The sequence below is a fragment of the Mugil cephalus genome, chromosome 13 (genome assembly GCF_022458985.1).
Source record: "Mugil cephalus isolate CIBA_MC_2020 chromosome 13, CIBA_Mcephalus_1.1, whole genome shotgun sequence".
NCBI lineage: Eukaryota > Metazoa > Chordata > Actinopteri > Mugiliformes > Mugilidae > Mugil > Mugil cephalus.
This window is the reverse complement of record NC_061782.1, coordinates 9,936,420-9,948,634: the sequence shown is the minus strand read 5'-3', so window position 1 is coordinate 9,948,634 and position 12,215 is coordinate 9,936,420. Positions and strand designations below refer to the sequence as shown.

Genomic DNA, 12,215 nt, shown 5'->3' with positions numbered 1-12,215 from the left:
CTCCGGGGAGGTCTGTGTGTCATTCCCCTACTTTAGACACACCAGCTGCTCGGTGTGTGCTCTGCAGTGTTAAGAGCCCCTTCCCACCTCGCGCAAGCCCCCCAATGGCACCCACATCCACTAACGCGCAGGCATGACAAAGCTCCCTTCGTTCCCCTCCCTCACCCACCCTTGACAACCCAAACAGCACCCCCCCTCCACATTCATAAGTACCTTGAGGGCAGATGGGACCCTAATAAGCGTTACACTCAGAGAAATGGGATTTTTCACACTGCCTCCGAAAGAGCAATTCCCAAACTCTGCCAGGGAGCTGGGTAGAAAAAAAAAATGATGGAGTGGGAGAGATATGGATGACAGAGGTTTCGTATATGTGAGACTATAAAGCTATAAATACGCCTGATGAGACTATCAAGAAACTGAAGGGATGGGAAGGGGAAATGGGGACGTGCGACAGCAATTCATTAATGTGGATGTTGAGGAATGTGGCTTTGTATGCCAAATTCATTAAAGAACCAACACTAACTGCCACTGCCTCCTCTAATGGAGCACATTTCCTCTCCTGACGGAAAGCGTGTTATTAGCGCGCTTTAAGAAGAATTCTCTTCCAGTCAGCCAGGCCCACATGACACACGCAGACACAAACAGACACAAACACAAGCGTTAACAGATTGGCTGTGCTCTAAGCTCGGAGTGGACTTGGCTCAGGCGCCTTTTGAAAACAACAACAACTAAAAAAAAAAAAAAAAAAAAAAAAGCCTCTTCTAAGATGATGGGAATCTACATAGTGTGAAAAAAAAAAACTCCCTTTTTGGACGAGGACACACGCAGAGTGCAGGACCACAGCACAGCCAATCAAATGCTGACACTGCCTCTGATCTATGGACCTCAGTGAAACAACTTCTATCGTGTATGTGTGTGTGTTTGTGCGCGCGTGTGTGTATGTTCGCGCGTCTATCTCAGGGTAAGGGGGTTGCTCTGGATCTGGCATTACCCCCCGTGGAGAATCCTGATCCTATTGGTCACGACGCTCAGAGCGCTGCTGAGATGCTTAAATGAAAATTCCTGCACTAACTCACTCACTCCTCCCAAGTGACCCTGCAGGTCCTCCACTATTATACACATAAAACGCTACCTCCTCATCAGGAGGATGCGGCTCTGATTTGCATGAGTGGGTGTGTGCGTGTGTGGGCTGGGGTGGGCGGGGGAGTGGGAGGGGGGGTGCTGTCTTTTTGATGTTAGGTGTCACAGAGCATATCTAATCAGAGCGTGATTTCAGCGCACAAACAGGTGTGTGTTCATTTGCACGAGCGGTTACGTAAGAGTAACGCACCTCTGAAGTGCACATTCACGCATGTATTATAGGTCCCGCTGAAGTTGTGAATGAGTGTGTGTGTGTGTGTGTTCTCTTGCTGTCCCCCTTTACCCCACACAAAGGGGCACAAAAAGCTTTCTGGAGTCTCCTATTCATCTAAAGCACAATGGAACCCCACAGAGGTTTTCTTCCTGTTTCCCTGTCTGCTCCACCCATCTCCCCCCACAGGGCAGGATGGAAGGGCAGGGGGTACCCTGTCCTGCCGGCAGAGCAGAAACTCAGCTCGCATCTGCCAGCGAAACTCTCCCTCCTCCACACCAGGTTCATCCATCCATCCATCCATCCCCCTCTCACACTCCAGGCTCTTTTTTTTTTTCTTTTTTCTTTTTTTAACTCCACTTGTTGGCTATTTCAAGAACGGTGTATTTTCCACAGCATAACCTTCAGAGATCAGTGATAAAATATTCATTTTTATCTAAAAAAAAAAAAAATGTCCTTGGATTAATCAGCTCAGTCAAAAACATATTTATTTTTTTTAAGAATCCAACATTTGGTTTAAACGTTCGGACTTAATTGAAGCACTTCCCATTTTTCATTGAGAGGCCATCTGCTGTGAGGTAAACAATTTTAAAACAATGTCATGAAATATTCCAATACCTTCAGCTGCTGATAATTATTTACAGTATTTTTTGTGCGCTTTTTTTCAAGAACACATCTCGAAGAAGTTGGCAGGCTCCGCCAATATTGATTCGTTCGTTATCAGCCCAGACTTCAAATAGTCTGAGAACATATTGTCTTTGCAGAAGAAAATAATGACCCGTGCTTAAAACTATATTCATCTCAAGTCTGCCAATCTCTGCTCGAAACTTTCCTCTGCCACTAATTCATCTCCTCGCTCTTTATTGTCAGCTCCATCCTCCATTTACCTCTCTGTTTTTGCCCTCCTACAGCACCATTGCTGTTAGCTGCAGATTTACGGTCTGGTCTAACATGCGCAGTATTGGCAAAGCATTAAACATGTCTACTCTTAATACTGCGAGCTCTCTCCATCGATAAGAGCCTTAATAAAAACATCCCCCTAGTGGATTTGTGAGTCTCTCTTCGCTTCCAGTCCTCCACCTCCCTTCCTCGACAATGTCATCCAGCGCTTTGCTAACCTGGTCCTGGTGCACATCTCTTCCTTTGCTCTCAGACTTTTCCACCTATTTTTTTGTTTTTTTGCCCCCACTCACAACCTCATTGTCTGCTTTGTGCCAGGGGTTTAATGATGCTTGAATGCCACAGCTATGGAGTTTTCTTCTCATAAAGGATATCTAAAAGCCATGCCCTGAGATCAATCCATCTCAATGTGTCTCTCACGGATTCATTTCTCTTCCATCTCTTCTTTCCGTTTTTTCCTTTTTTTTCTCCTCTTCACTTTCAGACGGATAGCATTACCCTCCGTAACCCGGCTCTTGTTTGGTTCACACGCGTCATCCGCAACCGCTCCCAGCTGCAATTCGCACGCTTGCACGAACTGCCACTCTTTTATCTTGTCCATAAATGCCGATCGGTGCCCTAAAATCCTTCACAGCCTCCTGTAGACATCAGGGTCAGTTACACCAATGGGAGCCGAGCAGCTGTTCCCCTCCCACTTCTTTCCCCTTTTGCCGTCTCTGATGTCGAGGGTTTGAGCATCATAAGCACATTTTAAATATTAACAAAGACCACTTTGCACGTATGAATAATACAGCAGAGAGGGCAGCGGCCGGCCAGCGATCCCATCCCCTGCCGCCTGAGGGCCATAAAACTAATGCACTGCCTCGGGACAGAATGTGGTCTGGTCTGATCTGCAAGCAGGACTTGTCTGTGGAACTAGTCTATCCCATAACCTGTCCCCCCGCCCCCCACCCACCCAAAAAAAGATAGCGAAAGCTGTCAGTCTGTTTATTTATCACGGTGTCCAACCACCTGTCCAAATCGCTGCAGATGCAACAGCCTGGCAGCACTTTTGTTATGACTACATGTTTCAGAGACACTTTAATCTAATCTGACATCTCAATCTGTTGAGCGTCTTTGAAGCCAAATCTGCTTTTGGTGTTTGTCTGAGGTTAGCTTTGTTGTCACATTCCTTTCTTCTCCGTGCATCCCAAATCACACCCTCGCCGTCAGAAAATTGCAGAATTCTTTTGACCGAACTGTAAAACGGGGCAGCAAATATTTCAGAAGCTTTTTACTAGCTCGCATATCACGCTGAAGAATGTCAGACTTCAAGAGGATTCCCGCACTCGACACAAATGAGACAGAGGATTCTATTTAGTGTCACCATTCATCCCCGGCGCTATGGGAGTGTCTGACATGCTACGCTCCCTAACTCTGAACACACGACTTCCCCCTTTGCTTCTTCGCTAACCTCAGGCTCGCTCACCTCCTGTCTTGACCCCCCCCCAGTCTCAAGACCCCCCCCAACTCCCGCCGCCTCCCGAGGGCCTGCTGATCACCTGGTCTTCTCCGGATCGCACACAGTACGGCCGGTTTTCTAATTCTGATGAAGTCATTAATAATGACACGCACGGAGTGAGGCAGTGGACAGCAGGGTAGTTACTCCAGACAAGTGTTCCTGGCAGGCGGGGTAATTAATGTGTGTGTCAACACAGAAAGAGGAGCACCACAGCAGAAATGTGAGCTCAGCACATCCACAACACCGGCAAAAACCGAGACAGGAGGGATTTTCAGAGGGAGGCGACCGAGGAGAAGGTTTACACACAAAGCGAGAGAAGATAAATGCAATCTGTCTGTCCCACCATGCTTTCCCTAAATATATCCCTGCTGTCCTCTCTCCTAGACAGAAACTTTACTGGGGCACACTGTGCTATTGTGCCCCGGTGTCCCCCTCCTCCTGGCTCCCCGGCTCCCCTCAGAGGACCTCACTGCGGTCCTTAACTGTTTATATCAACATTTCTCATTTCTCATGCGAGGATTTCAGAGTCGTCCACAATTTTAATAAACCTAAGCTGCTTTTCTGCCTCGCCTGTTCAGGGAATAACACACACGAGGACCTCGGGAGGTACGCCGGGGGTTCTTACTGGCGTTCAAAGACATGTTCGCATTCTTGGCACACAGTCAGTGTATCCTCCAGAAGATTACTGCTGCCACTGAGTTTAAAAGACGAGGGTCTTCACAAGGGGGTCATATTTATTTCTCACACCGGTCTTTTAGGAGGTCTTGTTGTTGTCCGCATTGTTCTTTTTTGCCTACTGTAAACCGAGCTTAATCCACAATCCACTAAACCCTCATATTCCTTGTATTTCAATCAGATCTGGCAAAGGGAGGGCAGGAAAGGTTGAGACTTGCACAGCACTAGGCTGCACTGAAAGAAATCATTAATCTAACACTGCAGACAGGGAGTGTCACCTTGGTGTCCAGGTCTTGTCCCATCAGCTCACCAACAGTGACCTGCCCCGTGTGCCAAGCAATTTCATCTCCATGAGAGCTGGCGGCTGGCTTTGATGGCATTAACACCGGGCAATCCACTGATAAAAGTCTGCTCTGCCCCGATCAAAGCGCGCTTTCCCCCAGACTGAAATTCTGTCTCTAATAAAATAATGATTAAAAAGGTATAAATGGTTTATGGTGAAGAGCTCAGCATTTCAAAAGCAGCGTGTACACCCAGGCTTAAAACAAGTGTCCCTAAATTTAGAATGTAGATTGCAATGGGGGGTGAAGGGTGGGAAGAAAAAATCTATTTCCCCAAAGCACTTCAAGTGTTCTCTCTTAGTTTTCACAAGGCTTTGCTTTTTCTTTTTCAGAGAGGCCAAGAAGGCATGGAGCAAAACCTTAATTACTCCCTGCGCACCAGGGGAGTTTGATTTTTCCACTCCAAGTAGAAAAGAAAGCTCTGAGCACAGGTCTACTGTAAGACTGAAGACTTTGCTGTGGGTGAATAAAAAGTGCTGGTCAGCAGGCAACACCAGACATCTGCAGTGATCCAGCAATACAACATCACCTTAGACTCCTTTTTTTTTTTTTTTTTTAAGTTAAATTCCCATAGACCTGAATCTCTAGTGTGAACGCAGCTCTAAGGTTGGACAGTTTAGTAAAATGTTGAAAGTCTGGATATTTCATTTGACTGTATGTGTACAAAATAACAAAAACAAAAAGCACTTTTAATGCCTAGACATCAAATTAATATTTAATTAAACTTACCCGTGCCAGACACGACATACCCCCCGACAAGGAGGAGAAGAACCAGAGGACCGAGACCTTGGTCACGCTGCGTCCGAACAGAGTGCATCTTCTCCGGCTACGCCGTCGCGAAACGTCCCGGTTTGTCCACGCAGCGCGACCTCTGGAGCTTTCGATACACACCAAGTGGATCTCGTCCAGCCAAGTCCTGGGTGATTTCTCGGACAGTCGCCGACGAGTCCAGCAACTGAATAATGGAGTTGGGGCGCCGCTGTTTTGTTTAATAGTTGACTCTTTACTCTTAACGCCAACCACCACGGTCAAAACACATCCATCACAGCGGCTTGTGGAGGTCTGAGAAGTGATTGAACGGGCGTAATTTCCTTCCGTAGTCAAAGTTTGAGGAGATCCGCAGATATCACGCCGTGTGAACTATTCCTGATAGACTTCATTTCCAGCTCCACTTCACCGGGAGCCGTACGCGCAGAGGCGCAACGAGAGTCACCAAAAAGTTTGACGCATAGCTGCTCTGAACTGAGAGGTACAATTAAAACGTCAGGGTCCGTGTCCCGGTAAATACAAACTTGGTTTGTTGCCGTAAAGAACGAAAAGAAAAAAACAAAAACAAGTGCCAGTGGGTGATGCTGTCAGGTGGCCACGAATACCAAAAACCGGACTCCCGAGTTCGCTCTGGACCCCTGACTATCTGGACTCGTCCCCGTCCGCAAGGTGTAAACATGAACACGGGGATCAACGCCAGCCTCACAATGCCAGCCTCCGGACTACCAGTCCCCGCCTGGCCAATCACGTATCATCCTCCTCCTTCTCTCAGTGTGAAGACTGAACAAGTGAAGGTAAACTAGGAGCAAGTGAAGGAGGAAATAGATGGGAGGGGAGAGAAGGAAAACCCGGACCCCAGAGCGCACAGATCCACTCTGGATTTAGTAGGAAACGCGTTTTACTGCAGAGCAGGGTTGAGCTTGTGAATTCTATCTATCTATCTATCTATCTATCTATCTATCTATCTATCTATCTATCTATCTATCTATCTATCTATCTATCTATCTATCTGTCTGTCTGTCTGTCTGTCTGCCTATCAGTCTGTCTATCAGTCTATCTCTACCAGTGAACATCAAATAAATGATGTAAGAACATACCAGACATCGCTAACCCCTTCCCTTGCCGCTCCTATCTAATATGGACATAATCTGTCTTGAGTCTATAAAAGAAGCACAGTCTTCTCTTTATGAGAGCATATTATTTCCTGTCAATCCAGCCTTCCCGCATCCCTGGGTCACATTTTACTCTCAGCGGCCACAAGAGAGCAGCCTTTCATAAATGAGATCATCTGCAACCAGGACGGGAACTGGCATGGATCTTCTGCAACACACTTCATCCTGAAACCCGTTTCCTGTTTGGCGCCTTTAGTGTCTGGTGTGAACAACATGGGAGGAGGGGGATGAAGAGGGAGGCAAGCACGGCTTTGGCGTTGAGAAGTGTTGTAATGTTGTTTTGTCAAAGCGGTGACCGACTAGGCAACAAACGAAGGAGGAATTGTTGCATTGGTGAGGAGGGGTCGCCGAAGTTTTTTAAGTTGACCTTAATTTTTCTGCCTCTTCTGCCCTGGAGATGGTCACCATGCTAACTTCTAGTTCTCCAAAACACAACAAATGCTTCAAAGACGTCAGTTCATTGGCCCTCAAGATGTTCCAGCGAGATACCTGCACAGCATTGGATTTTAGAACAGCTGCTCTTTGTAAAGGCTACCGCTAAGTGAGCACATGAGGTGCACATGGGGACACGCTGAAGAGAAGAGAAGAGAAACCCCTTAATTGTTGAGCGGAGAATCATTTAAGCACGGACGCTTCCCTACAGCACATGAGACCTCATTAAATAGTTTGATGGCGGTGACGGTGACGTAAATCGCACTCTGCGGTCTTCACCGTCACCAGATCTCAACCCACGTGAAAAGCTTTAGGAAGGACAGTGTTCATCCGTCACGAAGAGCTCCGCAGGCCTTAAGATCCTCTGAAGATGTTCTTCAAACTCAGTGTTGGCATTTTCTTTAAATTTGTTACCCATCTGCTATTTGATTTGGAATTAACGAGAATAAAATAGAAAAGTATAAAAAAAAAAAAATGCATTTATCCCTCTGAAAATGTCACACATTATTACACTGCCCAGCATTACTCCCAATGTGCAATATCACTGTCTGGCTAATATTCTTTCCTTCTGCTCTGACTCACACTGGTGGTCAGTGAGGGGAGGGTTTATCCTTCCATGACTTGTACCTTGAGATTAAACACGGAAAGATTAAATAAGGTACATAAGAGTATCAAAGTGAAGCGCAGAATGTCTAACGTGGTTGGAGGCTGACACGATGCCGAGCCCAAAGCAAGGCCGTCCCCTAAGATGTGACAGTAGCTGGCAACAGAGCATCACTGCTGTACTTTGCTCAAATCCGACTTCAAAGGTCATAATCTGTCTGGACAAGTGATGACTCCCACCGCCTCTCTCCCTCAGATGACAATTATCCAGTTTCTTGGAGCACGGAATACAGTCTGTGTTATTTATTTAGTCTCCATTTTTCTCTTTATTGAGACTGATGCGACATAGACAGGCATGGAGAGAAAGAAAAGAGACACCGACAGAGACCAGCGAGAGAAAGAGAGGTTATGCATGAAATGAGGTTTTCCAGGATGCGTTTGAGGCACACTCCACTTGCCGAGCTGCAAATGTATTTTCTGTTTACATGCCTGTGCATGTCGAAGATACTGATTGTGTTTTTCTGCTACTTTTTCACCTCTGTTCTTCTGTATAATATCTCTGCGCTCTGCATTGTGGCTGCACTGAGTGTACGACGCTGCCCTTTCATTTTCTCATCACTTAGCGGTGACTCATGGCACCGAGGTGAGGAGCCCGTTCGGCGGTTTTTATACGGCTGAATTTGGTGACACACTTCCGAACTCGGTGAGGTCACGCTGGATGCTAGTATGTTGCAAGCTGTAATTAGACAATTTGTCCCCTTGTTCTTTTTTTTGTTGTTGTTTTTTTTCCCAAAACATCCCCCAATTATGTTGGAGATGATGACTTAATTGAACGTGGCGTTAGTTATTATTTCGTTATGTCCTTCTGCTAAGACTAATTGAAGAATAGAAGTCAAGGGCACACCGTGGAAAACCGGAAAGGGAAGCTGGGTGGATGCACAATCGAGCGGGATCATATGTGGTGCAGCACGCAGAGGACGAGACAATACGAAAGCTGGGGCTATTATTAAGGCATAATAGGTTATCCGTCCAGGACTGTTTAGCACCGCTGGCTCTCCGCTGCTTTGTGTTACAGGCTTGACATAAAAAGGATCAAACTGCCTATCTCTGTAAAACAGAGGGGGTCTAAAAATAGGAGACATGCTCTAGAAGTTGCTGTGGAGATAATTGAATATTATTTTCAGGAATGATTAAGTTGACCTATCCAGCAGACTAATTATTTCTTGCAGGCCAGCGGAGGACTTGTTTAATAGATTTTGGTAGCAGTGAATAAGGGAAAATAAAGCAGGCAATCTTCAGGTTTTTCTGCTGACCAAGAAAACAGTATCTGTGGAAAAATGAATAATGCCCATCATTAGAGTTTAGCTTGGGGAATGATCACGAATTTATCTTACTGCACTTCCAGAGTGTGGTGTCCTCTGTCGTTTCAGGGAGCAATGTCCTAGATTCCCTAGATCTGTGCAGTGGAAAGTTTCTGTTTAAGTACAGTTTTCATCCACCTGCGCTGTACTTAATATTGTAATCCCGTTTGGTATTTTCTAATTTCTCCACTGCACTACACGGCTTCGCTTTATGCGACAGCCGCGTGTTAATTTGCATATTAATGGTTTCGCACAGGACATATGAAAACATGTGTAACATATGGAAATATTATGCATTGCTACGAGCTGTTGAATATTAAATTATATAAAGTATGTGCCATATGACAACTGTAATTACATTTGACTGTAAGTACTTTACCCTAATGGTACTTGTGTACCTCTACTGGAGTAAAAAAAGAAAAAAGAAAGAATTAGAATTTGAGGCTTCTTCTTCTCCAGTAGTATATTTATGTATGTGAATTATCTGCATGTATTTTTCCAGATGAGCCTTACACCTCAAAATAATACTCATCAGTTCTGATGCTTCACAGGTTTTGTGTTCATGTTAATTTGGTCGTGTTGATGATGTGTGCGTTTGGGAAAAAGACTGACTGTGTGTATGTGCCCCTGTCAGCATGCATCGACTTCACCTGTCCTCCACCGTTGTAATCCCAGGGTACACCTGGGCCTTCGGGCTTCAGGGCTTTTAGCAGATTGCATGTGTCAGACTTAGGACAATTACACTGATTGTTGCCCTAGAAACTCTGCCTTTCATTTGCTTCTGGGCAAAGAGAGAAAAAAAAGTTAATACAATTAAAGGTGACAGAACAACGTGGAAAAAATTAGAGACTCCATCCGAACTCTGTCCTAACGATGTACAGAAACAGCACCTTAGCAAACAAATGGAAATGGTCTTCATATGCACAGGGAGGTCAGTTCACTCACTGCCCAGTGACTTTAAAACTTTTTACTCTGGTTTATTTAAACTTAGGAAAACAGATTTAATTATAGATCAATTCACAGAACCTCACCACAGGTCCTAAAATCAATTCACCAGTCACAAATATCCCGCTGATATTCAGGAAAAGGTTGCAAGCTTAATGCTCATCTTATTCTCTAATGGCCATGATCCGATTGAGCTCTCCCCTCAGCCGTGCTCATGCATCATTAGTAAACAGCGGACCGAGGAGAAACAAGGCTGTTTGTGCACTTGGGCATGGGCGTAAAAAAGAGAGAGACAGAGGAGAGTACATCTGATTCATATCTCCACATTGAGATGATGGGGGGATGCAACTATAATGTGAACAGCTGACGGATCCTACATTAAAAAGTGAGTGATGGAAACAAAGGAAACAGTTCAATTGCATATGTACGCACATCATAATAGACCACCTACTCAATGAAAAAGGGCTTGGCTCATTTCCACCAAGCGTCCTAAGTAAGCCACCACCAAGACCCCCCGAAGACCAGCTTCACTAAATGCAACGCGCCTCTTTATAATCAAACCATTCTGTCTTTTGCTTCCCCTGCTATGACTATCCGGTGTGAAAAAGCTCTGCTGAGACGCACACAAGGGAAAAAAGTGTTTGAAAGGCTGTGTTTATACAATATAAGTTGTCAGAGAGGGAGAAGCGGAAAGACGTGTGCAAATTATGTAAATGTGTTGCTGCGAGGTGCTGAGACTCGGAGCTGTGGAGTAGGTGCGAACACTAATTAAACTTAGCATCTGTTTGGAGCAGAGACCAACAATCAAATCAAGGGCTATTAGAAAAGCACAATATTATTGCCGCACTATATCAAGCAAAGAACATTTTTATTTATTGATCGGAGGAGCGGGGGGGGGGAAGTGTATCCTGTGCTCTGAATCTTTCCACCGTATGTAGGAGTTTCTTACCCACTATGGGCCTTTGTCAGGTAATGTCTCAGTTTATTAGCCCTGATATGAACTATAAACCCAAATTTTGTTTATGATGAGGGGCGTCGGGGCATTGTTGAGTAATGATATTTCAGGAGGGAAGCATTATGTACACTTCATAATATTGGCTGCTCAGCACAATCGCTATGCTAGTCTAGTCCTCACTTGCTGTTTTATGGTAGCATCGGGCTTTAGGACACTGTAAGTCAGGGCTTCATCTGCGAGAGCAACATTATGGCTTCATTCCTGCATGGGCCTGTGTGTGTGCTTGTGTGTTTATGCGTTTAGATTAATGACCACTGGCATAAGAAATGCCACCGACTAGTGTTTTACACAAACAACTTCTAGTTTTGTGACGATATAGGGAAACGCCTGAGGGTGGAAACATGACTTTTGCTGTCCTCTGTTACTCCCTCTATCCCTCTCTCTCTTCATCATCTATCGCTCCTGTTCACCTGTGCCACCTCACTAATGATTGCTCGGCGGCTGTGAGCCGACCATGCATCATTTACCAGGGGCTCCAGAGAGGCTGCAATGGAGAGCAGTAAAAAGAAAGAAAAAAAAAGGGGGAGGGAGGTAAGGGGGGGAATTCTGTATTCATGTAGGTAGGGAGGCTGAATGGGAGCATAAGCGTTGTCTGGGAGGAGAGAATGAGAATAAGGAGAGCATATGACAGAGGCGCAGACACTAAGAGACAAGCGCGTGCTACGAAAGCAGCGTAAAGGGAGAAGGTGAGAATAGACTGGAGGGGACCGGGAGGCCCATTTTATTAATCACAGCCTTGATCTGGTGGGAAACACTGACAGCTCTGGATGGAGGTAATACTCAAGAGTTGCCGCAAGCACATTTCTTTCTGCTGTAAAGAGTGGGCGGTGAAAAAAAACAAAAAAAAAAACAATGTTGGCTTTATACGTGCGCGCATTTCCGATTAACATAATTGCCTTTTGTTGTCGAGACAGGGCAGAATACAGTTACCGTGTTATATTAGAATTACTTAATATCAAACATATTAGAGGCGTGAGATTTGCAAAAAAAAGAAATATTTGATTCAGGATGTGACAGCGTTGTCACAACTCAGCGAAGACTGCGTATCAGCACATTCTGCTTTCAATTACATCCAGATTCATAAAGCTGTCTTCGGGATTTCGACATGAAACAACTGAGCTTCGCCCGACACATCTGAACACTTTTTTTCA

General features: G+C 45.3%; 1 protein-coding gene across 2 annotated transcripts in view; it reads right to left on the bottom strand.

The window, feature by feature from the left end:
• Nucleotides 1–6,337, bottom strand: part of unc5b (unc-5 netrin receptor B) — a 47,824-nt gene extending 41,487 nt beyond the window's left edge. For both annotated transcript variants that reach the window (XM_047603689.1, XM_047603690.1), the window contains exon 1: nt 5,498–6,337. In XM_047603689.1, the coding sequence (XP_047459645.1) occupies nt 5,498–5,585 (88 nt within the window). In that variant the 5' untranslated portion in view covers nt 5,586–6,337. The remainder of the gene's footprint in view (nt 1–5,497) is intronic.
• Between the last annotated feature and the right edge of the window lie 5,878 nt (nt 6,338–12,215).